This window comes from Halichoerus grypus, chromosome 6 (genome assembly GCF_964656455.1).
Source record: "Halichoerus grypus chromosome 6, mHalGry1.hap1.1, whole genome shotgun sequence".
Classification (NCBI taxonomy): Eukaryota; Metazoa; Chordata; class Mammalia; order Carnivora; family Phocidae; genus Halichoerus; species Halichoerus grypus.
The window spans coordinates 38,652,297-38,679,540 of NC_135717.1; the positions used below are offsets into that span (position 1 = coordinate 38,652,297).

Consider the following 27,244-nt stretch of genomic DNA (forward strand, 5'->3'; position numbering starts at 1 on the left):
GCACACAGTGAGTGCAGCAGAGCGTGGTGGCGAGCGATCCTCCCTCAGGCCGGGGCCTCCTGGTCCCCCGTGCACCTCCACAGCGTCATTCCCAGACAACCCGCACCCACCACCTCCCATTCCACCGAAATGTTCTCATAGCCAATACTTCAGTGAGGTTCCATTCGTTGGCATTCATTTTATTTTATTTATTTATTTATTTTTTTTTTTTTTTAAAGATTTTATTTATTTTTTTGACAGAGAGAGACATAGCGAGAGCAGGAACACAAGCAGGGGGAGTGGGAGAGGGAGAAGCAGGCTTCCCGCAGAGCAGGGAGCCCGATGTGGGGCTCGATCCCAGGACCCTGGGATCATGACCTGAGCTGAAGGCAGACGCTTAACGACTGAGCCACCCAGGCACCCTATTTATTTTTTATTTATTTATTTCAGAGAGAGAGAATGAGAGACAGCATGAGAGGGAGGAGAGTCAGAGGGAGAAGCAGACTCCCTGCCGAGCAGGGAGCCCGATGCGGGACTCGATTGCGGGACTCGATCCCGGGACTCCAGGATCATGATCTGAGCCGAAAGCAGTCGCTTAACCAACTGAGCCACCCAGGCGCCTGGCATTCATTTTATTTAAGACTCAAAGGAACACTGACCAACCAGGTCACTAAATCATTTATTTTCACGTTTCCCAGCTTAGATTTGTCTGCCAAGCCACACCCCAGTCTATTTTCACTTGGTCTCACGATTCTTCATTCATTCAGATGCTCCAAAGTGTCGGTCGAGTAAAAATCCATTTCTCAGCCAATAACCGCCCTACATGAGAATGGAAAGGTAAAGTGATTCACACAACCCTTTCTCCTCCTTAATCATTAGCTCGCTAGCTTTTGGCAAACCGTGGCCTATGCCAGGTAGCACACCTCAGTAGGAAACGGAGCAGGGGCCCACTCCCGGATCTCCATGTCATTGCCGGCGCCCCTGGAGCAGACCCGACCTGCAGGCGCCCTTGCTCAGGGGCGCCTCTCGACAAAGCGCCTCTAACGGCTGGAACCAGCTGGCCAGCTAGGGAATACACCTGCAGATTCGGCAATCTGAAGCAGAAGGTCTCTAACAGTTGGTGTGTCTGCACTACAGCGTGTCCACTGATTTTGCTTCCTTGGCCCCAAGCACAGAGTTAACAAATTCCATATGGTCGGGTCAAGACAGCATGTCTGCAAACACGTGAGGCATTTCGTCTGTAGCCATGAGTCATGTGACGTTGTACCTCACTTCCTGACCACAACCCGACACTGACAGAATGAAGACCCTAATTTTTAATTTAAAGTTTAGTCAACATACAGTGCCATATTGGTTTCTTCCAAAAGGGGGTTGCTTTCCTTGCAGACTTGCAGTTTTGTTCTCTCAGATCTCCAACTGATTGCTTGGGTGTTCAGAATGATTTGATAACTAGCTGTGCTCCGGGGGCAAGACAAACTTAGGGTCCCCCTACTCCTCTGCCATCTTAACACCTCCGGGTCATAATTTTGTTTTATACCAGATTATTTTTAAAGATCCACACACTTCTCTGCCTAACTTCGACATGGTAGGGTGAAGTGCTGGTGAGGCGTCCTCTCTACTCCTGCTTCAGTTGGTAACTTCCACGCACAAATGAGACATTCAGGGACAGAGGACCAGCACAGTCCAGACATGCATCCACTACTGACACCTCACTGTGCTAATTAGTGGCAATTTGGGTTTTTTGTTTGTTTTTTTTTTTTGACCAGGGTTAGTCTTGTGAATTTTGAGCATATTCTGGATTTAATAAAAATGTAAATATCTGTACAAATTAAATCTATTCCTGGAACAGAGAAAGGACTGTGGGAAAGCCGAAGGCATCTGGTTAAATCTGTAGTTAACAGCACTATATATCAACATTCATTTCTGCTGGGATACATGTCCCGTGTCCACATAGCAGAAGCTGGGTAGTGTCTACGGAAACTCTGCATCATCTTTGCATCTCTCTTGTAAATCTAAAATTATTTCCAAATTAAAAGTTACAAACACTGAATCTATTAAATATAAAATACTTAAGGAGACTATAAAGTCCTTATGGCTTCAGGAAACAAGAAAAATTTGAAAGCCTGAAATCTTCAGAATTTTCTAAAACATGGTGCCATGAAAAACTCAAAAAGTTAAGCACGCAGCTTATAAAAGCAGGAAAAGTTGAAATACGAGTTTTAATTCAGTAATTAAAACTCTGAAAAAATCATAATACCAATGACTTACTCTTGTATTATAAATTGTTTTTGAAAAACTGATGTTCTGAAGCCCTAAAGACATAAAGTCCACTTTAACAAATTATTTAATGAACTAGTTTAAATTATATTCTATTTTTAAAATAAACTTTTTTTTTTTTTTTAAGTAAACTCTACGCCCAACATGGGGCTTGAACTCACGACTACAAGACCAAGAGTCCCAGGCTCTTCCGACTGAGCCAGCCAGGTGCCCCTCAAAATAAACTTTTAAACGTTTCTAGAAAAATGAATGATAATTTGTCATGCAATTCCATAAAACGTTAGCTATTTTTAACATCATAAGCAAATTTTAGGTAATAAGAAACAATATAGAGTATTAACAAAACACGTTCTATTTGGGAGCACCTGATACGTAACAAGGACAATAAATAGGAATTAAAAACGAAGGGAATAATCACACATACGTTTTGTTCAGCAGGACAGCTGGGAAGCAGACGGCCGGCCGAGGGAACAGAGGGCTGAGCGTGCGCACACAGAGACCTCACGCTAGAGACAGACGTGGTGACTAAGCAGCACCTGCCCTCCTAGGCTGGACCTCTGGGAAGGCCAGACAGGGCCCTGGGAGCAGCCACAGAGACTCCTCCGGACTCACTCACCAAAGAATCCCCCAGCCTCCCTCAAGAGGGAGCCGCGTAAACAGCGCTGGAATACCGTTTTCCAAGGCAGGCAACACTCCACTGATGGACTGACCGGCATCATGAGGGTGCAGCTTCCGGCGCCCACCCCATTTGGTGGCGCACCCGCCCCGTTCGGTGTCGCGCCCAGGGGAGCCCCTGGAGGCCCCTCTGGTTGGAGACCAGACTTGGACCCTCGGAGTTCATGTAACGAGACTGTGTTTAATGAACACCAAAGTGGGCGCTACAACAGAGGGCTGTGGGGGCTCAGAGGAGGGGGGGCAAGGGTGGCAGTGGGGGGGAGGTGAGCAGTGACACTGCCTCCCAGCACCTCTCCTCTCACTAGGGACTCACACTGTCCCCCTCGGAGCCTCTCAACAGTCCCATGGGGACAGCAGAGCACGATGACTGGCCCCATTTTACAGTTGGAGAAACAGAGATCCGTGGCTTGCCCAATGCCACACGGGGCTTCTGGTCCTTCCTCCTGCACCATGGTGGCCTGGCTCAGAGGAGACTGGAGTAGGTGGGCAGGGGACGGCCAATGCCTCACAGGAGTAGCAAGCGAGTTGGAGACAGCAGAGGCATGGCACACGGGGACACCGAGGTGCTGGCTGCAGCCACGTGGGGACCAGGCTGGGGGCAGGACCCCTGGCACCTGTGGCCCAGGCTGCCACAGCCCTGCGTGGCTGCTTGGGTGTCTGTCGGCTTCCCCTCCTCCCCCGGGTGCCCAGGCCCTCAGGACCAGCTGAGGGAGGTCACGAGGTAGGAGGCCACTCCCCGACAAGTCTTCATGTGGCACCTACAGTCTGCAGGGCTTGTGTGGGGCCAGACCGGGCAGGGAAAGGGGCAGAGGTGGCACAAGAAAACCATGTTACGTGGCCAACTACAGGGCTGTATGAGGGATGCAGAGGGGTATGTGAAGGAGCGCATGGCAGGGATCTGGGCGGGGGGCAAACCTAGCAACCTGGGGCGTGTGGGGACGGACGAAGATGAGCATGCCACACTGAGCAGTCTGGACAGGAGCCTGGGGCCACTGCAGAGACTGTCGGGGAGCGGAGGTGGCCCAGGACAGAGAGGAGGAGGGCTGAAGAAGTCCCCGCGGGTCCGGGCTTCTCCTGGATATGGAGCTGGCTGGTTTGGGGTCAGCCGCAGAGGGCCCCTCCCTGGGCCATCCTGGGCCAACCTGGCAGACTCTTAGGGCATGGACCTACAGTGGGGCCCAGCAGAAGCCTCAGGCTCTGAAACACAAGAAGCCGTGATGTCCCCTCCAGCCCTCCATCATACTGGTGCTCAGCCCTCTCTCAGGAGGGGCCCAGAGCTCAGCACACATCCCGCCCTCCCCTCTTTCTCCCTGTGGTTACTGTCCGAGAGGCAGCCACAGGAGGCCAGCACGGGGAGGAGGGCATGGGGTTAGAAGCCCCCCGCAGGTGCTCCTGCTGTGGGAGGGGGAGCGGGAGGGGGACATGGCCAAGGAGCAGTCCCCAGGATGCCTGTCTCTTCTGGGGAGCCGCCAGCGCCAGCCTCTGGCCAGGTGGCCGCCTACCCGCAGGACCCATGGTGGCCACGGGACTCTGCTCGGGAGCAGCGTTGAGGCACCAGCAGGGGGCGCCATGGCCCCACACTTAGTGGAAGGTTCCTTCTGCCTTTCCTGTCCCCACCCCTGCACCAAGGGACTGAGACTCAGGCCTGCAAGACGTGGCCCCTCTAGGCCCTGGCACCAGATGCCTCCACAGAGGACAACTGGGGCCTGAGCCCAAGCTTGAGGCAGCAGCAGGTGTGAGCAGGTGTGAGCAGGGACAGGCCCAGCCAACTGAGGTCCCGGCATCCCCTGGCCCGCCCAGATCCAGAGCCCCTGCTGCACCTCGACGCTGCCCACAGCACGGGGGGTCCTCACTTACTGCCTCCCCCTGAAGGGGGGCCTGGCCCCTGCCCCAACCCCCACCCCACGGTGACGGCTCAGTCACCGTCTGTGCAGGCCTGTCACTGAGTGTCAGGGTCTTGGAAGCCCCAGGCCTCCACAGCCGCGATGAGGAAGTTCTCAGAGCAGAGGGGCTGGTTGTTGAAAGTGTCGCAGTGGCCAGTGCGGCCCCGATTCAGGTCCCCATCGATGTAGAGCGCCTGGCCGCCCCCTCCACCTGTGGGATGCTCTGGTCAGTGGCTGCCCCTCTGTCCAGCACCGCCCCTGGAACACTCTCCCCTGCTCCTGAGCCTCTCCACTTGGCTGGGGCAAGCCTCCTAGCTGTCCCTGCCCTGGCCCTGCCAGAGACTTCTCCAAGACCACAGGGCGGGCCAGGGTCCCCCACGGCACACCCTGCTGTCCCCACTCCCACCCCTGCTCCAGCCCACAATCCCGGTTCTCGTCCTCTGCCCGTCCCTCAGGGGAGGCACCTGCTACGCAGGAGCTTTGTGCCCCACGACCCCGCACCCGTCTCCCAGGCTAAGTGACCAAGGGCAGGCGGGAGTCCAGCCTGGGGTGCAGGGAGGTACCCACCTATGATGAGACAGTCGTTGCCCCCAGCCATGAACATGGACTCCGTCTTGGAGGGCAGGTTGAAGTGACGTGCAGCCAAGAAGGGTGAGAGGCGGTCAGCAGGGTCGGAGGACACAGGGCGGCAGGGCGGGGACAGGGCGGCAGGGACCTCCAAGGACATGGGCTTGGTCAGCTCTGGGTGTTTGATGACCACCCACTCGTAGCGCTGGACCTCAGGCTGCAGCTGAGGGCAAAGGGCAGTATGAGTCCCAGCACATGGTCCCCCACGGGCCCTCCTGCCCGTGCCCTGCGCCCAGGCTGGGGAGATGCTGCACACGGCCAAGGCCCGCCTGCGCTCATGCAGTGTGGTCTGACCATCACCAATGAGAAGCCAACACGGGGGCACCCTGTGGGGTGGGCAGCTGGCAGACTCACTCACCCGAAACACGAAGCACTCTCCGGTCCCAAAGAAGCCCACTTTGCCTCCAAACTTGTTTCTCTCACTCCAGTCTGTTGACAGGTAAGCCCCACACACCTGGGCAGAAAGGCCCGGGGTTTAAGGCTGCACCCCGCCTGCCTGCAGGAGCATCCCTCACTCGCTGCTGGGGGGCACTGTTGGCACAGCCACACCCCCGCCCCAACCCGAGGGCGAGAGCCAGAGGTGGCCGGCGGGGTGGGGAGGTCAGAGTCTGGAGGACATGGGGTGGGCAGTGACGGTGGGTGGGCGGCCGCCTCGGCCGGCATCGGCTTGAGGATACTTTTGTTTCCCTCCTTGGCCCTCAAGCATGGGGAATAGCCCACGTCTGCACTCAAACTTCGGCCGTCAACCCCAGGGATGCCCCTCACACAGAAGCTTCCCAGAGAGGACCTGCTCTAGAATGTTCCCCAACCCCGTCAGCTAGCCAAGTGCTAGATTTCACCAACAGATTCAGTCCTCTGAGTGGCTGCGGGTTTTGCCCCCAGTGTCTGATAGTGAGTCACCTGCTAGAACGCAGACACAGGATCGGGAACGGGGTGAGTAACCTAAAACTCCCATGGGTGCAGGTTTGGGAGCCAAGGAACAAGGAGCCTCTACCAGGAGCACATGCCCCCAGAATGGAGGCCTGTGAGTTCTGACTTTCCTAGATGCTTCAGGGCACGTCCAGGTGACTGCAGCGGACAGGCCCTGACAACCACCTGTCGGGGGGGTGGGGGGTGAAGACAGCAGGTGCAGGGGAGGCAGCGTCTTGCTCACTAGGTTATTTCTGCAGTGCTCCCTGAAGCCAGGCCCTGGGGGATCAGGCTGCTTTAGCAGGAGCCGAGAGGCCCAGAGGAGACAGGAGGCCCTGGGTCCTTGGTGGTCACTCGGGGAGGCTGGACTCACCCCTCTTCCACTCTGCACCCCTGAGTGCAGGAAGCCTGGGTGGAGGTTTCAGGGCAGCACCCACCCTCCCTGAAGCTCATCAGAGGCAAGTACCCCTTCTCACCTCCTTTTGCGTGGTCTTGATGAGCAGGAGGGTGGGCTCATGTCCTTCACACTGGAAATAGAACCTGGGAGCAAAGACCACACGTCCAGCCTGGCATCCTGCTCAGTGCGACCTTTGGCCACAGCATCCGGTGCCCACTGTACCTGAGAAGCCCGGGCTGTCTGGGGTAGACGGGCCTGGGAACTGTGTTTCCCTGTGTCCTGGGGAGCAGGCACGATGGCCAAGGACCTGGCAGCACCTTGGCCTGGATACTTCTCAGCCAAGACGGAGCCCAGGCCAGGCAGCCCGGGGGCCGAGCAGTCAGCTACGCCAGACTGTGTGTCCTGGTATGATGTGGGGGGGAAGGCACACGGCAGACCAACCGCAGCAGCCACGTGCCAGGTGCTTCAGGGAGGCAAGACCAGAGGAACAGGTCCCTGTTCTAGGAAAGCTCGGAACGTGCCCAGGAGCCTGAGCCTGAGAGACAGGCAACACTGAGAAGTACCTGAGGAGGTCTGACGTTGCATTGTGGTGGCACCAAGTGCCCAGGGCTTGCCCGGCGTCCCCGGTGGCCCTGCCGGGCTGTCCCACACTCCTGCCGGGCCTCCCACAGAGCATGGGGGGGGCGGAGGGGGGAGCAGGCGAATCAATCTCTAGCTATGCCACCTCTGTGGGGTCACCTGTGACCCAAGCCAGAAACTTCTGAGGCCACCTGGGGCTGCACCTGGCGGAGCTGCCTTGAGAGGTGGTATGCCCTGAGGGGGACCTTGCCAGAGTTCCCTGGACCCACCTGTGGACCAGCCAAGTGGGGGTCGGGGAGTAGTGACCCAAGGCCTACAGCCACAGGTCATCCTGTGCTAGGATTCTTTACACTCCTGGGTGGGGATTCTGCTTCCCATGTTGTCCCAACACCCACACAGAAGCCTGGAGCCATGCCGTGTATTCAGGGCACTGAGCCCTCAAGTGTGGGTGGCCTGGGAGTAAGAGAAGTCCAGGAAGAGGGGCTCCCAATTCCGGGGCCCCCTGGGAATACGCAGGGGCCTATCTCCAGCCACCACCACAACATTCTGGAGTGGTCCCACAGCTCGCTCTGTCCCCCTGCACCGGCGGGCCTCGGGAGGGCAGGCCCAGTGTGTCCTGGTCTCCCGGGGGTTACCTGGTCAGGCTGTACCCGTGCTGCAGGGACGAGAAGAGCAGAAGGGGCTGGCAGAGGGCGAAGCGCTCGGGGACCCAAGACCAGATGTCTCTCATCTCCTTCACGCTGACAATCTCTGAGTGGAAGTTCTCTGCGTGCACGGCCAAGTGTACAAACTGCCTGGGGAGAGCAGGGAGGGCTCAGAGCATAGCCGGGACCCCAGCCCTGACCGTGCCCCCCACCCCGGAGGGATGCAGAGCCTCTCATGGAAGCTAAGCCTGCAGGGGGCTTCTCACCCATTGAGGGAGAAACGGGATGACGCTGACCCCTGGAGCCCCACTCCCAGAGGTTACAGAGGGGAGAGCACCTGGCCTGGGCCAGGACAAAAGCACCTTTTCCCTAATAAATGGGGACAGAGAGAGAGCCAGCCAAGCACTGACAGACAGCCCATCCAAGGCAGCTGAGCAGACAGGGCCTGAACATCAGCCAGGCTTTAAGGCAGCATTGCCAAAGCCAGCCCTGAGAGCCGGAGCAAGCAGCCAGGCCCTGGGACAGCCCGGCCAGAGATGGAGAGAGGCCAGGCATGGACACGTGGTTAACAGACCTACCTTTTAGAGAGTGAAACACTGAAAAACAGGAGGAAGCAACGGACACAGAGAAGAGAAAGAAAAATAAAACAGACAAGGACAGGTTAGTGGCAAGTACTGATGGCCAGGACGCACCTGCCTGTGGCCCAGGAGAAAGGCCTCCATACCGATGGCCTGGTCAGGCCGAGACGGTGTGGGGACGCCACGCGCCCTTCCCAGCCCGGCTCCTAGGTGCTGTGCTCAGGGCGGTGGGCATACCCAGCAGCCACGAGGACAGCAAGCAAGGGATCCCAGAGCAGGAGGGGCAGAGCCGGGGCAGCTCTGAAATGATGCTCGGCGGTCAGCCCGGCCCCCTGCAGACCTCTGACTCCACGGTCAGCGTCCGGCTTCCCTTGCAGCCATGGGCCTTGTCACTGAGAGCAGGACCCTGCACCTTCTGCACCCATAGCTGCCTGAGCAGTTGTGGCCGTGGCCACGAGGCCCCGTCTCCCTCCCGTGCATTTCTAACCGTGCAGGGCGGCCTAGTGGCCAACCAAGAGGCTGGCAGGATGGGCTCCAGCCCCACCCCCCAGGACGTGCCCCAGCCCTTGCCCATGTGGGCCCCTCAGAGCTGCCAGGGGGCCACGCCTGAGGCCCCAAGGGGCCCGCTTACCTCTTCTGCTTGACGGTGATGCCCTTCTGCTTCAGAGCTTTCTCGTTGGCCATCTGTAGGAGCTGGATCTCCTTCCGGGAGAAGAGGCGGATGGCGAACGCCTTCTCCAGCAGCTTCTCCGGAGACACGGTCTTGGCGATGTCCCTGACGAAGGCGCGGATGTCCTGCTTCACACTGTCCGACTCCAGCGGCTGCCCGGCTCTTACCTTGTGGAAGAACTTGAGGATGGCCAGCGCCACGCGGTACAACACCTTGTACCCCTCCACCAGGAAGACGTCGAAGACGCGGGCGAAGTAGCTGAGGGGCAGCTCCCCGAACAGCCAGCGCTGCCAGTCCGCGTAGACCTGCAGGACGTCCTCGGACACGGCCACCATCAGCTTGTGGGCCGCCTGGCAGTACTTGTTCACCAGGTCCCCGAAGGTCATGCAGGAAGACTCGAAGGCCAGGAAGCTCTGGTCCACGAGCTTCCTGCTGGGGTCGTTGCAGGCCAGGACGCGGCAGGCGCTCTCGAAGCACTGGGCCTCGTCTGCACTGTAGTGGAGTAGCAGGGCCACCACGGCCGGCAGCGCGGGGCAGAAGGACACGTCCGGGAACTGGTTGGCGATGCACAGCAGGATCTTGCGCACGGCACCCTCGCCGCGTGGGTTCAGGCAGTAGCTGGGCACCTGCGTGTTGTCCACGAACTCGGGCAAGGGCAGACTGCTGGTGCTGTGCTTGCCCACGATCTTGCCCACGATGTCGCTGTACACGCTGGCATCCGGCGTGACGGTGCGGCAGGGGATGTCCCGGATCAGGCGCTGGTACACCTTGCCCCGCAGGGCGTAGCTGCGGGCCCAGTAGCCCTGGCGAGCCAGCTGCTTCAGCTCCTGCAGCTCGGTGCAGCTCAGCTCCTTGGGGCCCAGGTCCTGCACGGCAGCGTCCATCTTGTCTCTGTCCACAAAGCAGTTGTACCCCGGGGGGTCCATGGTGTAGGGGGCCCAGGAGGAGAGTCCTAGGCTGCCAGGCAGGGCACGGAGCAGCCAAATCCCCAGCTCCGTCTCAGAGGCCTTTCTGCTAACCTGTTTGCCATCCCATACCCTGTTGGATTAAAAGTCAGGCTTAAATGCATATGAAGGTTCATGTTTTTTTATTTTGTTTTTTCAAGATTTATTATTTGAGAGAGAGAGAGCGAGCAAGCGTGCAGGTGCGACCATGAGCTTGGGGGAGGGGCAGAGAAAGAAGCAAACTCCCCACCGAGCAAGGAGCCCAACACGGGGCTCGATCCCTGAACTCTGGGATCATGACCTGAGCTGAAGGCAGACACTTAACCAACTGAGCCACCCGGGTGCCCCGAAGATTCACATTTTAAAGAGCATGTTTTTGTTTCAATCTTTATATAGAGTATTTGAAGGGCTTCCATTTAAGATAAGTGGATATTGGGGCACCCAGGTGGCTCAGCAGGGAGTCAGCTTGTTCCTTTCCCTCTGCCCCTCCCTCAGCTTGTGACCTCTCTCACGAATAAATAAAATCTTAAAAAAAAATCTAAGATAAGTGGATATTTTGAGAATTCACTATGAACTCTGCAGTAGAACTTTCCATGGGGCTTACGCAGTTAGACCTGAGTAGGTCACACAGACTGAGTAAGGAGAGGCTAGGGCTGAGTTCCCCGAAGGGCTAGGCCAGCCGGTCCCGCTGAAAACAGCTCTTCACGGGGTGGGGGCGGCCTGCCAGCACCGCCCCACCGCCCCACACACCACCCTGCGGCTGCTGGACCATAGCACCCCCGCAACTCAAGAGATGCTCAGTTTCCGCCCCGTCAGGCTTCGGGCCCTTATGGCCTGTGTTCCACTGTGTACCTGCTCTGCCCCACCAGCCCTGGGTCAGAATCCAGAGGCCAGCCCTGAACTCTCCAGAAATGCCAGCTAAGTTTTAGGTAGAGAGGAATCGCTGCTGGGGAGCAGACATGAAGGCTCTGAAATCCATCGAAGCTGTCGTAGCTTCGACATTAAGACATTTCTGGGTCTGAATGAGCCAGAGGTACTGGGGGATTTGGTCCCATCCCTCCACTGTGGGCAACCGCAGAGATCCAGGCAGATGTTACAAAATGGGTACATTGCGCAATCTCCAACTCTCTGGCTAACGGGTCACAAGTCTACCGTTCAGGAGACTTAACATCTGTCCTTGCCAAAGGCTACTGTCCTCGGCCATGTCTGCCACGTACCTCAGACCAGACTTTCTGCCCGGGATGGTATAGGTGGACGCGAGGGCTCAGGGTTTTGCTTCGGCAGATTTCGGTAAATGACCAGATCGTTCCAGTTTCTCCTGCACCTAGAACGTTCACCTGAAAATATAAAAAGGAAGTCACGCCTTAAGAACGCTGAGTGGAAATTAAAGAATTACAGTATAAAACCTGTACGTGTGAGGAGGAGGCTGGAGAAAGCCCCTTGATACGGAATTTTCCCTGTGGCAAAATATACAGAAGATTTACCATTTTAGCCATTTTTGAGTGCACGCATTAAGCGCATTCACACGGTTGTGCAGCCCTCACCACCGTCCGTCCCCAGATCGCGTTCCTCTTCCTCAGTTGAAACTCTGCCCCCATTAAACACAGACGTCCCCTCCCCAGCCCCTGGTGCTCATCCTTCTACTGTCTCTATGAACGGGACAACTCATAGAGCCTCACAGAGGTGGAATCATACACATTCGTCATTTTGTGTCTGCCTTACCTCACTGAGCATCATGTCCTCAAGGTTCATCTAGATTTATAGCGTGTATCAGAATTTTTTTTAATTTAAAAAAAAATTTTTTTAAAGATTTTATTTGACAGAGAGAGACACAGCAAGAGAGGGAACACAAGCAGGGGGAGTGGGAGAGGGAGAAGCAGGCTTCCTGCCGAGCGGGGAGCCCGATGTGGGGCTCAATCCCAGGACCCTGAGATCATGACCTGAGCCGAAGGCAGACGCTTAACCAACTGAGCCACCCAGGCGCCCCCAGAATTTTTTCTTTTTTAAGACTATTTTTTATTCTTTAATTATTTTATTTATTTTTTTAGGATTTTTTTTTTTTTTAAGTCACGTCTACACCCAACGTTGGCCTGGAACTCCTGACCCCAAGTCAAGAGTTTCACGCTCTACTGACTGAGCCAGCTGGGCGCCCCTAAGACTGTTTTTTAGAGCAGTTTCAAGTTCACAGAAAAATGGAGAGGAAGGAAATGCAGAGGAAGGCACAGAGATTTCTCACCCCCTGCCCGCCCCACACAGGCATGGACTGCCCCGCCATCGGCACTGCTCCCCAGTGAGGAGCCTGCATGAACTCGTCATCATCACCTGAAATCTGCAGGGTACCAAGGGTATCTTCTAGGAGTTTGCACAAATGTATGATGACATGTATCCTCATGACAGGCCCATACAGGGTATTTTCACTGCCCTAGAATACCGCTGTCCTCCACCTGTCCATCCTGCCCTCCCCCAATCAGAACGTCGTTCCTTTTCATGGCTAAAGACTATTCCACCATGTGGACAGAACACGTTGTGTTTACCCCCTCATCTGCAGGTGGGCTTGGGTCGCTGCTGGATCCTGGCTCCCGTGAGCAACGCAGTTGTGAATGCGGGTGTGCCCGGGTCTGTCGGAGTCCAGCTTCCAGCTCTCCTGGATACGTATCAGTCGACGCTGCTCTTATAGGAGCTTCCCCATAGAGAAGATGAACTAAAATAAAGTTTTGTAACAACACCTATTTCACACGTCCCACCAAGAAGTGCCTCACCCACAGCGGAACCCGGCCTGCGACTGAGCTGGAGCCTTTCCTTCCTCTTCAGAAGAAAAGAAGCCTTCACGGAGCTGGTAAGTTTGCTCTGTACTGGGTGGGAAAGGAGCCCCCCTGCCCAGGCCCTGAAGAGCCACACCCAGGCTGCACTCCACAGGCCCCATGTGCAAATTACCTATAGGTTTGTGGGTTTTGTTTTGGTTTTTTTTTTTCTTTTTTTAGTTTTTATTTCTTTAAGTCCTCTCTACCCCCAACTTGGGACTCGAACTCACAATCCCACAATAAAGAGTCACACGCTTTTCGGACTGAGCCAGCCAGGAGCCCCACCTATAGGGTTTAGATCCTTCATTCTAGGCTCTGGGCCCGCTAACCTCTGAAGGGGACCCCAGGCCCATCCTGTGTGTGAGAAAAGCAGCAGCTCCTTCTCAGGGCAGTAAACATGTTTATAAGCAGAACAAGAGCTGGGCAGGACAGCACCAGTCCTCACTCAACTGGCCTCCCATTCTGGTGGAATATTAAACTGGCAACTCCAAAGACGATTATCGCACCTTGTAAAGTTCCTTCAGAAGGACCTTCAGGGAGGAGCAAACAGTTTCGTTTGCTGCAGCAAGGAGCTCAGGGACATGCCGGATTCAAAGGGAGTCCGAGGCTGGGGCATGCTTAGGAGACCCTGGAGAGCTCCCCGAGCCCCCACAGGCGTCCTCCTCAAGCCCCACTCCAAGAGACAGCATGGCATTTCCGGGGCCAGCGAGGCTTGCAGCGACCGCTTTAGGCATCTATAAAACCAGATCCAGGGTGGTTTTCTCGGTTGTTGTCGTTTTTAAACAGGAATGTATCATCACAAAAAGGGCCAATAATACAAAATTGTAGAACAAAAATGTGAAGTCCTGTTTCAGTCGCCCACCCCAATCCTACCTCCTCTTCCTCCTAAAGGTAAACACGACTCACATTTTAGGGCATATCCCTCAAAGCCTTTTCCTTAAACTGACACACACACACTCATTCACAACCACGTTAGATGGTGTAAGGTGGCTCTTGGGAAGAAGTCGGGGGCAGGAAACACACCAAACATGTAAGAACATATAAACTACTCTCAGTTGAACACTCATGCCCTGGAGGTAAGTTTTGGAGCTGACGTGCCTGTCCCCTCAGATCCTCCTCCTGCAGCTCATGGCTACCATAGGACACTGTCGGGATGCAGGAAACAGGCCTCAGCTGCTGCCCATGCCCCCCCCCCCCCCCACCGGCGGCTGCCCAAGGGGCCAGGAAGGGGGAAGCAGGCCATGCTTCCACATCCACAGTCAGGGGTCAGGAGTGGAGAAGGGAGGCAGGAGCTAATGCAGGAGGTGATCCAGTGTTAAGTCCGGCAGGCCGGGCTTCCAAGTCCAGCTCTGTTTGCCTGAACCTCACACGAGCCATGCCTCTTCCCCAAAGGGCAGGTACCCGCATATGATACGGAGCTGATAAATACAACCCACCTCACTGGTGTGGGTCCTCACGCAACACCGGCAGGGTGAGCTCACGCCCCGGGCTCACTGGCTGGGGTGTGCGTGACACCCTGCAGACAAGCACACCCCACTATCTCTCTCACTTCCCCTCATCCGTGCTCCCTGCCAAGGCTCCACTGCACTTTCCCCAGCCTGTTGTGCTCTGGCCAATCCAGACACCCCACCAGCCAGGCCCTGCCGCCAGGTGCCCTGGAAAACCACCTTCCTTGGGCCTCCAATGCGGATGGAGGGAATGACTTTTGATCACAAACGCTGCAATCCCCTAAAGGTCACTGCCCACCAGTCTCAGGGTCGCTGCAGAGCAACGGGGCGGGGGCCGGGCTGGTTTTCAGGGGACCCCTCTCCACCAGCCCTGTGGGAGGAGGCTCCACCAGCCGCCTGCGACTGCATTTGGAATGCAGCGAAGTACTTGGTGTGCTCTGTCCTCCGCTCTGGGCCTAGCCTGCAATTCTGGGAAAATGGAAAAAATTCCATTCAATATCCTGTCCAGTGGGTGCCAACTACTAGGGTAATGAGGGCAGACCTCTCTCAATTTGAGTTCAAGTGACGAGAAGCAGCAGCCAAGAGAGCTGAGGAAAGGTCACTGTGGACAATGAGAAGAACAAGTGCAAAGGCCCTGAGGCAGGAACAGGCTGGTGAGCTCCAGGAAGAGAAGGACATTCAGAATGGCCAGAGCACAGCAAGCAAGGCAAAGAGCAGCAGAGACATCCAGGGGCTGGATTGCGCACGGGGAGGAGTCTGGATTTTCTTCTTGGTACAGTTGGAAGCAGGGAAGGGATGTGATCCCACAAACATACTTAAAAGCCAATTGTTATGAGGATTAACGAGGACTGTTTATAGAAAACACTCAGCCTAGCCTGGCCCACACGGCAGCTCAGATGTCCCTAGGGCCTCTTGTTACTGCTCCACAGGATCCCCTGGCCTGGTACGGGATCCCCTGGCCTGGTACAGGATCCCTTGGCCTGGTACAGGCTCAGGGACATCTGGGGAGGGACAGGGACCCAGTTGGACATCAATTGATCGGTCCTGCAGAGGGGCCCAAGTATGGCCCCTTCTGGTGGGGGAGGTTCTCCCACGGGCCCACCCAAGTCCCCAGCTCACTCTTCAGGGACAGTCCCTGCAAAGGGCCTCTTTGACAGACCTGCTTCCCCTACCCCTGTAAGCCCCTTCCAGTGACCCTCACAAACGCCATGTCTGTTTTGAGGGTTCAGGCTACCTACAGACAGGAAGCAAGTTATTCTTGATCAAAAATAAAATAGAACTCCAGGGGCCCCTGGGTGGTGTAGTCAGTTGGACTCTTGGTTTCAGCTCAGGTCACGATCTCAGGGTCTTGAGATCAAGCCCTGCTTCGGGCTCTAAGCTCAGTGAGGAGTCTGCTGGAGTTTCTCTCCCCCTCTGCCCCTCCCACATGCACTCTCTCTAAATAAACCCTAAAACGAAAAACAGAACTTTAAGTGGAAATGAGTGACTCCTATTTCCCCCAAATGTTATGCTGCTATGCTGGCGACAGCTCGGTCCGGGTCCCCTTCCCGTCATGATGACCTTTGTGCCCTCTGGCCACGTACACTGTCCCGGGTACGCCAAAGGCAAGTTTACACCAGGCTGTGGTGAGCTCTGATGCATGGGGGGGGGCCCTCCCCACAGGCCCTGGCCAGGGCAGCTGCTTCTGGGGAGGGAGTTCCTATGAGAAGACACTTCCGCTGGGTGCACCCCATGGGAGTTCAAATCAACCCCAACTCTGTCCTTCAGGGCAACAGCAAGAGAAGGTACTGGCCGGGGTGCAGGAGCCCCGGAACCCCAAACCTGCTGGCTCTGCTCCGTCAGGTGCACGGTGCCCCTGCTGACAGGAGCAGGGTGAGAGGAAAGAGCAGATGCGGCGGGACGGACAAGACCTCCTTGTGGGGCAGGAGATGCCCAGGAACAAGGAGCCGGCAGCACCTGGTCAAGCCGGACCCCTCCCACCCCAATCCGCAGGGACCGCGGAGCACAGAGCCCACAGCAGCTGGCCGCCAATTGACTTTGCCTTGCATTCCTACCTCCCCTAATCCTGAGGACAAGTCAAGGGCGTGGGGACTGGCTCCACTTTATAGATGAGGAAACCAAGTACAGAAAGGACCCACGAGCCCCTCCGCACAGGGAGAAGCACCCGAGTCTGTCAGCCTCCAGTGCTCACGTGACCCCTGTTTCGCAACCCCCCCCCCCCACTTCGGCAGCACAGACCACCTGGACAGTCAGCCCCACCCACGCGCTCTCCTCAGCGTGCGCAGGGCTGGCTTCCCCTGGCCCCACTGCTGTCCCCAAACACTGCCCGGGGTCTGAGGAGTCAGAAGACCTCTGCATTTCTCACCTCTTAAGTGGGGAACATGATTTCCCCAAACTCTTGGCTGTGAACCTCACTTTTTTTTTAAAGATTGTATATTTATTTGAGAGAGAGAGAGTGCAAGCAAGCGCAACAAGCGGGGGGAGGGGCAGAGGGAGAAGCAGACTCCCTGCCGAGCAGGGAGCCCGATGCAGGACTCGATCCCAGGACCCTGGGATCATGACCTGAGCCGAAGGCAGATGCTTAACCGACTGAGCCAGCCAGGCACCCCTAAACCTCACTTTCCTGTGACAAGCACCAGCGCACACATGAAGCCTGGGTGATGCCATCTTAACCACCAACACTGGGCTCTGCGCTTCCCTTCCAGGCCAGGCCTCCCCTTGCCCCTAACTTTTATTCACTTGACAGGCTTCTGTTGAGATACCTCCTCTGTGCCATGAGCAGCTAGCAAGGCAAGGCGCCGACTCCACCGGAGCACAGCAGAAGGGGCAATGGTGGGGACCCTGAATGCAGAAAGATGGGCAGTCGGCCGCAGGGGCAGGGCACAGAGAGGAGGGCCCGGCAAGGAGGGGAGGCTGAGGCGGGCGATGTTGAGTGGCCAGAGCTGGGACAGGCAGGGCCGATGGCTGTGTGTGCCAGCTGACTGGACATCAGCCCCACACAAGTGGCAGCAGTAGGAGAGCCTAAGCAGAAGGTGGCAGGTGAGAAAACCCCCCTGGTGGCCCAGGAAGGAGGGCTGAGTCCAGAGAGGAGGCTCGAGGAGGGTGGGATAAGGCCAGCCGGGGAGGATGGAGAAGACAGGGAGGACCCAACAGACTGCCCAGGGGTGGATTCCACCAGATGGGGTGACCCAGGGGTGGGGGCAGACCCCCAAGCAGGGGACAGAGAATCTGGCCCAAGGCAGGGGCAGGGTCGGCAGATCGGAGGGAGTGATGGCGGGGGTGGGGTGGGGGGGGGTGGGGGGAGTGTGCGGTGCCTGTCACGGCACAGACGGGTCTCAGGCAAATGCCCGAGCAGCTCAGGCAGGAGGCAAGGCCCCGTCCGGACGCCAACGCTGGCTCCTGGACTCTTCGGCCACCTAGTCAGCCTCACGGAGGGCGCACACCCAGCCCTGGACGCCACCAAAGGGAGAGCAGCCGCGTGCAGAGGGATTCTGCTGCCCCCCCACCCCGCCCCCCCACCCCACCCCCCGTTGCATTCCTCCCCCCACCCCCAACACTGACCGCACGTGGTCCAGAGCCGGGCCTGCTGGGCCTTAGTCACTGAGCACAGGACAGGGAGGCTGTACTGCCGGCGTCAGCAGCCGTGGCTCGGCATTTCCCCTGTGTCCTGAGCAACCCTACATCTGTTCAGGGAGCAGGACCAGCAAACAATGGAGAGGAGAGCGGCGGCGGCCCCAGCCCTGTGCGCATGTGCACGCATGGGTGTGCGTGGGTGTGTGCATGCATGTGCGCGTGTGGCATGACCGCGGGACAGGGAAGGAGGGCAGGGGCGTGCCTGGCTCTGGGTCTGCAGACTTCCATGGGACACAGGACCGCTCCCCCTCTCAGGCGGTGGAATTCACAGCTTTGTCAATCTCTAGGCCATCGGTCTCACAGCAGAGCCTACAGAAAGGCCAGGGGACAGCAGAATGAGGAGCCCCTCGACACCCACTTGGCACCAAAGATGGGCATGTAGAGATGACACAGCCCCGCTCCAGCCCTCCCTTGGGTGTGTGCACGAGAAAGACATGTTTGCTGCCTGACTCGGAGATGCTTGGAGCGCTGAGGCCACCGGGCAGTGGGCCAGGCAGGGAAGACAACCCGTGTGGGAAGGGAGAGCTCAGCTCACGGGGCATTTGGGTACGAGACAGGGCCGGCAGGGGGTGGGAGTAGGGCAGCCTGAAAGGGCACCAGCAAGTCAGGAATGGTAGACATGGCAGGTGCAGCTTCAGGGGAGGAAGGTGTAAGGAGGTGCAGGGTCGGGAGAGGTCCCTGAGACCATCTGGCTTACAGGACCAGAAGGGGCAGGGATAGGCCAGGCCATGAGAGCAGGCCTGGGGCAGGGCACATTCCAAGGCAGGTGATGACCACCTTCTCCCACTACTCCGGAACCTTCTTCTCAAGTCTGAGTCAAATCGGACTTCCTCAGGAGGCCCAGTGTTCCCACCTGTCTGTGGGGAGGCCAGGAAAATGCCCCATTCCACTCCTGGGAATCTGCTGGAGGCCATGGGGAAAAGCTGCAGGTCATTGTATGGAACCTGGGGGGTGGGTGCAGATATTCATCTCCCCACCTGAACCCTCGGCTGTAGGACGACTCCCCGATTCTGCAGATGGCTGGTGGTGATGGTGTCACTGACTGGGGTGACCACAGTCAATGATCCCCCACATTGCCTTACTGCGCTGTCCTGCTTTCACCCACCTCCCCCACTCCTACCTCTCTTCTGGCTCTGGAATGTGTGATACACAGCACCCACTTCCTCATCCTCTCTCCAAAAATGCCCTTTGTCCTTCTGGCCAGATAGCAGGGGCTCCCCTGGACCCCATCCCCCTCTATCTGAGCTCTCCCTGGACCCTGCCCCACTCTATCTGGGCTCTCCCTGGACCCGTCTCCCACTATCTGGGCTCTCCCTGGAACGCATCCCCCTTTATCTGGGCTCTCCATAGACCCCATCCCCCTCTATCTGAGCTCTCCCTGGACCCTGCCCCCCTCTATCTCAGCTCCTCCCAGACCCCATCCTCCTTTATGCATTCTCCCTAGACCCCGCCCCCCTCTATTTGAACTCTCCCTGGACCCTGCCCCCCTCTATATGAGCTCTTCCCAGACCCTCTGTCTTCCCTTCTCCCCTCTGTCTAAGCTCTCCCAGGACCCCATACCCCTCTGTCTGGGCTCTCCCTGGACCCTGTCCCCCTCTACCTCGGCTCTCCCCAGACCCCATCCCCCTCTAAGCTCTCCCTAGACCCCGCCCCCCTCTATCTGAGCTCTCCCCAGACCCCGCCCCCCTCAGTCTAAGCTCTTCCAAGACCCCATCCCCCCCATTCGGGCTCTCCCCGGACCCTGTCCCCCTCTACCTCAGCTCTCCCTGGACCCGTCCCCCTCTGTCTAAGCTCTCCCTAGACCCGCCCCCCTCTATCTGAGCTCTCCCCAGACTCTGCCCCCCTCTAAGCTCTCCCAGGAACCCATCCCCCTCTGTCCGGGCTCTCCCTGGACCCTGTCCCCCTCTACCTCGGCTCTCCCAGGACTCCGTCTCCCCCGTCTGGGCTCTCCCTGGACTCTGCCCACCCAGGGTCCTTGTTTCCTGCCCGCTCTCATCCCTGCTCAAAGGCTGCAGAGCATTAGAGGGTAGAGGAGGCCGCCTTGGCTTGATGCTCCCCAACTTTAGAAGCTTTATATCTCTATCCCTTCATCCACATCCTAGTCAGGTCTGAAACTGCCAGAGATGGTGTGTCACAAACAACACACTCTCTCATGAGCCCATCCAGGAGCTCTTCACAGTCCTCGCCCCTCCTCCCACACGTCGTGACTCCATCTCCCCTTACCCAGCAGCCCCTCTTGGCTTTACTTCCTCGCCCACTCAGCCTAGACCTGCGTGCCAAGCCCTCCTGTCTTCTTATCTCAGCCACCAGGCACACCCACAGGGGAAGCCAGCCCGACAGCGCACTTCTCCGCCTGCACACCAGCTGTAGAGGGGAAAACTCGTGCTGCCCTAGTCAGGGCCCTCAGAGCCCCCGGCCAGCATCCTCTCGCATTCTGCACACCAGCTGACAGCTCCACACCCACCTGTGGCCCTCCCACTCTGCCCCTCCTCTCCACCTGCCCCTCAGTCTGCATCTCCCCCGGGGCCTGGATCTCAGCTTCCCGGCACCCCGCTTTCCTGCATCCTTAGTGTTCCTGCTCTGCCTTAAGACCCCATGCATTGCTCCGGCTCTGTCGCTCCTTCTTCTTTCCTTGCCAGTCAAGCTTCTGGAGAAAGTGGGGTGTGCCCACCTTGCAGGGATACCCTTGGGCCCTTATGTCCCTGAAGCATGCATGACCCCGCTGCTCTCAGCTCTCCTCTGCGGAGGCCTCCTCCTTCCTGCCCTCCGGACTCCTCAGCCGCCATGCCACTCCTGCTCCCATCCCCCCACGAGTCTCTTAAATGTGGCTTTCACAGGGATCCACGTTCTTCTCAGCCTGAGATCCTCTTGTGAACTCAGGCCCTGTACCTCCAGCTGCTTTCCTCAGCATCTCCCCAGCACGGCACATTCCACACGACCAACCAACACAGCTCTGTGCTGCACCTGAAACCCTTCCCTGGCCCCGCCCTCCCTTCAGGGTCTGGCCCCTGGTGCGGGTGCGCTGGATGACCCCTGTGGAGGAGGAGGCGAGGCAGGAGACACTAGTCTCCTTCACCTGCCTTTCCTGACCTCCCAGGCAGGGCTGGGGGCACCCTCACTGCACTCGACCCCTCCTTGTGCAAAAACGGTTTTAACTGTGGGCACGCTGCTGCGATGACCTGCTTATGAGTCCAGCTCTTCTACCACATGATGATTTTTGAGTCTAGGGGCCTCCCGCCATACCCAGTGCACCCGGGAAGGAGGAAACAAGAGAAAGAAACATGGAGACGCAGAAAAATCCCAAATCACTTTAGCCCAAGAGGCAAATTTAATTCTTAATAATAACAACAGGAGCGTTTGCCAACTGGTTCTACGCATGTGACCTTCCCAGCAGGCATTTTTGCGTAACGGGAGGGCAGGCTGTGCTCTGCCTCATCCCTGAAGCAGAACACAGGGATTTTTCAAATATTAATGGCAACTGGCAACTCCACAGTGACTACCAGGCAGCCGGTTCTGGGGAACTGGATACTGGCCCTTTGCTGGTGGCACACGATGGAGGGCGCGTGCCAGGGACAAGGGGTGTAACCATTAACGAGGCATTAATCACAGCACAGCTGGCTGGCCCGTCTGCCTGTCTCCAGGCAGAGGTTAAAATGCAGGTCTTACCAACAGCACCTGAGCCTAGGGCACAGGACCTGAAACAGATCCCTGTTGGCCACTCCAAACAGTTCCCTATGTCCCTCTGTCGCCTCAAACACCTTTGCCCCAGCCTGGCCTGGTCTGCCCACAGGCAGGGGCTAAGGTTGGAATGGGGCTCTAATGCAGGATCTGTATCTTTCGAGCAAGAAAGGGTCCTCCCAATTGCAGGTCTGGAAAACACCCCCAGGGCACGTGACCCATCAGCCTGCTGCACAGAATGAGAAGCAGAAGAGAACCCGCCTGTCAGCAGTATTGGAATTCTGACCTGTCTGAATTCCAAGCAAGGTGCCTGTCACAGGTGTGCCTCAGAAGGCTGGGCACAGAGCTGGTTCTTAGCAAGTATTTTTAGACCTGACAACAAAGCTGGGGCGAGAGGGAGTCTTGCTGGTATAATCATTTTAATAGGCATTCGAAATACTTCCTGGGCGCCTGTGTACCAAGTCCCGGATACAGAGACGCAAGCTCTCAATGAGCTGCTGCCTACGGGGCACGAATGGACAGACCGTGCCGGCCCTGGCACAGGTGCACGAGAGAGGAAAGCACAGGGCGTCGGGGGCCTCAGCTGGGTCCTAAGGGACGAGGAGGCCCTGGCCCAGGAAGCAGAAGGGACCACATGGGCCCAGGACAGGGCCGCAGAGGGCACAGCCTCTCAGGGTGATGAGCCCTTCAGTCTCTAAGAGGGCAGGCCAGTGATCATCATCCACGGCGCAGATGACAGAACAGTCCTACAGTCCAGCCACACAGGCTCCCGGAAGCCAAAGGGCATGAGACCGAGGCCTGGCCTGTGCTGGGCGGTGGGGAGGGACAGCCCCAAAGGGCAGGGAAGGATGTTTGAGGCAGGAGGAATTAATGCATACACCTGGATCTTTCTAAGGCCAGCAGCTTTACCAAGATTTGAAGGCTAGCACTATCTGCTGGAAAAGAAATGACTGAAGATCGAGACCCCCTGCAAAATGATACAAGGAAATGCTGAAGGGACAGAATGCAGAGGGAAGCTTTCAGTGGAAGCAGGTAAGGAGCTACATTTAGAATACTACACAGTAAGGCTTTTATTGGTAACAGAATCGCCCATCAGTAAGCAACACCCCTCACTGTGTGCGGTACCCAATTAAAATTGTGTAACAATTAGGCAGACACAGTTTCAGATTATCGGAAACAGGCCAAGCCATGTCTTAATCACCTGTAAAAGGAGAGAGGAGCTTGGGTAGGCTGAAGGGAGAAACCAGGACTGCTCACATGTGACCCCTGCCAACAGGTCCTTGTGCAATACCCAAGGGAGACTGATAAGGTCACACAGCCAGGTGGGGGGGACATAACCGCCACAGGACAGAATGAGATCTTGTCTTGGGTGCCCTAAGTGAGGAGCATGTTCCTTCAGAGGCAAAGATAACTTCTAACAGCCCACTGTGCACTTATCTGAAGGCCAGACCAGCCCTGTGGGGCCCTGTGCCACCTGAGGGCAGAGAGAGGCTCCTTTTGCAACATGGGCCTTTCCCCACCCTCTCCCCCTCAGCCCCCAGGTGTGGGAGGAAGACGGGAGGGCACCACACACTTGCTCCTCAGCATCGAGAGCCTTTCCAAAGTCCTGCTTGCTGCTAATGCTGATGTACCACACAGAGATTGGGGTCCTAGAAGTACAGCAAGGGGACCTCAAGAATTCCACAACTTTGAATCGGTCTCTGGGTCTGGAAAACACTTTTTTCAGAGATCTAACTATAAGAATGCTCTGAGGGGACCAACCCTTGGTCTAGAGGGAAACTGGATCCTTTGAGATGAGTGACAATCTGGGTTTCCCAAAAGGCACATAAAGCCATGAGACAGGAAGGCCCCTGGCATCAATAATCTGATTTTGCACCTTTAGGATCTTACATTTCGCTGTTTACTATAACCAACAAACTCGGGCCCTGTGAGAACGAAGAAGCCCATGATCCTGCCCCCAGGCCCCAAAGGCAAGGGCTTATGAATCAGACTTCCTTTACCTCACCCATCCTCTGTTGTATGGACATAAAACATCAGTGCCTCCAGGCTTCTCTTGCTTACTCCATACGCTCCCCTGGGGAGGCCCACCCCAGTCCCTGTGGCTTCAGCACGACCGGAAGGAGTCCCACACATGTTCTCGAGCCCAGGACGTTCTCCTTGGCTCGAGACTAATGTACATCCACCCACCATTGGGAAGCCTTACTGACCTCCAGCTTAGCATCTCCACACTGAAAGTCGTCACCTGCCCCCAAGCCAGCTTCCTTCCGGCACCCCGTGTGCGTGGCATGGCGCTGCCAACTGCTGTCACCCGCTCTTGGAGCGTTCCCTATGCCTCCGTTCTCCCTGGCCCTTCCCCTCCCTGCAGCCACCTGTCCCCCAGCACCCTTCTTCTGTGCTGGGCCTACGTCTGGCCAGGGAGGCTTCTGTGGCCCCTTAATGGCTTCCAACTCAGCGCAGGCCTTCACCACACAACACGGCTACTGCTGCCCCCTCACCCACGGAGAAGGCAATCTGGTCAGTCACTCACAAACCCGAGGTCCCTTGGGGGCTTCCCACTGCTCTCAGGGTAAAGTTCAAACCTGAACCTGGAATTCAAACCCTCTTCCCAATCTGCCACCAGCCTCGCCTTCCCTGACCACCGGAGTTTCCCAAGGCCCTTCCTGCAACAGCAGGGTGCAAGGTAGCCGTGCCCTTCTCCCTGCAAACATAACACGCACCGTCCCTTTGCCTGGAAGTCTCTTTCCCTCACACGATCTCGCCACATCTATTCCTTCAAAATTTAGCTCAAGTCCTTCTTAGGAATCCCTACTGAAAGCCAGCCGGAGGCTACTGCCCTCTCTCCCCAGCAAACTCTGTCCATGTCTGCAGGCACGCAGCGGCCCACCTCCTCCCTGCACTGTAACCTCCAGCGCAGAGGCTCCCACAGCTTTGCGGCCACAGAACAGCACGGGGCCTCCTTGTGTGAAGGGAAGCAGGATTTCGATAAGTTTGTGTTGAAAGCATAATGAAAACCACTGAATAAAGAATTCAAGTGGATTCTTAATAAAATGCCTGAGTTTTTTTTTTTCCCCCTTTGATATTATCTCCCTTTGGAAAGTGACACTCGTAACAGCCACTGAAATTGCTGCTTTGAGTTGAAAAGGGCTTCTTTCTTCCATGGACAGAGTTGTCATAACAGGAAAGGTATGCTTCAACAGGTAAAACATTGAACAGGGTAAACGTTAAGTGCTTTTTTATAACCTGCTTCATTGTTCTTATGTACTTTAAACCAGAAACCATCTAAAAGCAAACACTTAAATATGTTTTCTGAGTTGGCTCAGATCGTAACTGGAATTAGGAGCAACACGGTGTACCCAAGGTCACTTGGCCTGCTGGACAGTCCTGGCAGGTGTGCTGAGGCCCACCTGCAGGTGAACTTGGAGACTCAGGGGGTGAATTTTATTAGTTATGAAAAGTCTGTCCAGATGACGTCTACGTTCGCCGAAGGTCACCCTTAACCCAGATGAAAACTACCGCACTAGCTTTAGCACCTTGGTTCATTTCAACAGCCATTCAGAGAGAACCACCTGCCCACTCCATGCCAGACAATAGGGGAGCAAAGATGAATGTGACGTGGCTCTCGCCCTGCTCGCAGGGAGAGACAAGCTTCTAAACAGAGCACTTGCTACCCAATAAGCGCTTCACGTAAAGGCTTTATCTGAGGGCTGAGAAGATTACTTGAGGACCAATCTTCAGAACAAAAGAAGTGCATGTGGGGCTTGCACCACTGGCTAGGGCTAACTGCGAAACCTTTCTGAGATTTCTTGATCTTTTCTTATCTGGGTTTGCTTCTCAGAGCCTGTATCCCTTCAAATGAATAGAACCTGCAAGCTTGTCTCCAAGACTATTAAGCAAACAGTTACAGGTGTCTGCTATGAGCCCTCACCCTCAAGCGGAGGGAACAGCTACATCTGTGGAGTAATAGGGTTTTTGTTTGTTTGTTTTGGGGGGGTTGTTTTCTTGTTTCTTTGCAATTGCCCTGCTGACACCTGAACAAACATACATCAAAATAATGAAAACCACATTCAAGTGCCCCTATTGGCCCCAGAAAAGCAGACGGACTCCTGACTAGGAATAAAAAACTGGTGAAACATCGAAACACCAGCATCACAACCACAGCCACACTGGTCACCAGGCCTGTGCCTCCCGCGCACACCGCTATCTTAACAGTCTACTTGTGCCTCCCCATAGCCCAGGTGGCTCTTAGACAACCTTTGGCCTTTAATGTCAGTGGCAATCCAGGAGCCCCAAAGCGTCTGTTCCTGTACGGAGTGAGGTCATCAATGAAAACCTGTAGCCAGGCCACCAGCACCCCTGCCCAAAGAAAACCGTGACCGGGTGCAGCCTATCCCTGACCTCCAGCTGTGCTTACTCAAGGCTCGGAAAGCACAGTGCCCGGGGCCCTGCGGAAATGCTTCCTTCTGCCGGCAAGGCCTGGAGGACAGCTGCCGCCTGGCACAGCAGCCACGCCAAGGGCTCCGAGGCTGGGCAGATACCTAGGCGGCAGGTGGGTGGGCGTGTCATCCTGGGGCAAGCAGAGAGCCGAGAGGAAAGCAGTTGCAGGTCTTCAAGGACAGACGTTATCAGAGAATCTGTTGCAATTTCGAGTCCAGAAGAGGATTTCCTACCCCGCAGAGCCGGAAAGTGCCCCGAGAAAAGAGTGACACAGGAACAGCTCTTTCCGACGCTTCGCCCTGGGCCCGCCGCAGACCTCGGAGGGTCGGGGGCGCCGGCCCTGCCCCCGGGGTGGGCGTCCGGCGGCGCGGAGGTGGGCCCCGGCCCCGGGCGCCCCCCGCCCGGCTCTCGGTCCGCGGGGCGCGGCCCAGGGAGGGTGGGCAGGGCCGGGCGGACGGCCGCGGGCCCCGGGCGCACCGGCTCCGGACCCCCGACCCGCGCCACGGCCGGCCCCCACGCCCCGCCTCGGATGGAGGCCCCGCAGCCCTGCCCCACGTCCCCTCCCTCAGCACGCCCCCGCTGCAGTGACAGCCGGCGACCCGGCCCCGCGCCGGGCCGTCATGTCCCCCCTCCCCCCGCCGCGCCGACCGCGCACCCACCTCCGCCCGCCGCGCCGCGCCGCGCCGCTTTTCCTCAGCTGGCGGTGCGACTGAGCGCGGGCCTTTCTGCGCACGCGCGCATGCGGCCCCGCCCCCGCCAAGCGCGCGCCGCCGGCTGCCCACCCCAGGCGCCCGCGGGTCTCGGCTGCGGCGGGCTCTGGGCATGCGCGTTGGCGTCCCGCCGCAGCGCGGCGGGAGTTTGCGTCTGCCGGCGTCGGGTCCCTGCGCTGGGGGGCGCGGGCTTGCGCGCCGGCCCCTGGGGGCGCGAGCCGAGCGGGCGGGGGATGCTGTGTCCAGCCAAAGGCAAGGCTGGGGGCGCCCGGAGCCGAGAGGGCTGCCAGCCAGAGTCGCCGCCCCTACGGGTCACGGGTAGACCTGGGAACGCGCGTCTGCGTGGACACGACGTCCGGTCCCGAGCGGGCGGAGAAG

General features: G+C 57.3%; 1 protein-coding gene across 8 annotated transcripts; it reads right to left on the bottom strand.

Annotated features, from left to right (window-relative positions):
* Positions 1–596: 596 nt before the first annotated feature.
* TBC1D24 (TBC1 domain family member 24) lies at positions 597–26,906 on the bottom strand. 8 transcript variants are annotated; one of them, XR_004914441.2, is made up of 11 exons: positions 26,258–26,506; positions 11,380–11,499; positions 9,180–10,256; positions 8,549–8,566; positions 7,962–8,120; positions 6,827–6,890; positions 5,800–5,895; positions 5,382–5,604; positions 4,855–5,025; positions 2,681–4,128; positions 597–798 (listed from the first exon to the last, which is right to left on the bottom strand). XR_004914441.2 is itself a non-coding variant. In XM_036083192.2 (10 exons), the coding sequence occupies exons 3-9, from the start codon at positions 10,142–10,144 to the stop codon at positions 4,871–4,873; spliced, it is 1,680 nt and encodes a 559-aa protein (XP_035939085.1). In that variant the 5' UTR covers positions 10,145–10,256; positions 11,380–11,499; positions 26,816–26,906; the 3' UTR covers positions 597–4,128; positions 4,855–4,870. The 8 variants fall into 8 exon arrangements, 7 of the variants coding, with proteins under 7 accessions (XP_035939085.1, XP_035939087.1, XP_035939084.1 ...); XM_036083192.2 differs by lacking the exon at positions 26,258–26,506 and adding an exon at positions 26,816–26,906 and having other exon boundaries at positions 597–4,128; XM_036083194.2 differs by lacking the exon at positions 2,681–4,128 and having other exon boundaries at positions 26,258–26,507.
* Between the last annotated feature and the right edge of the window lie 338 nt (positions 26,907–27,244).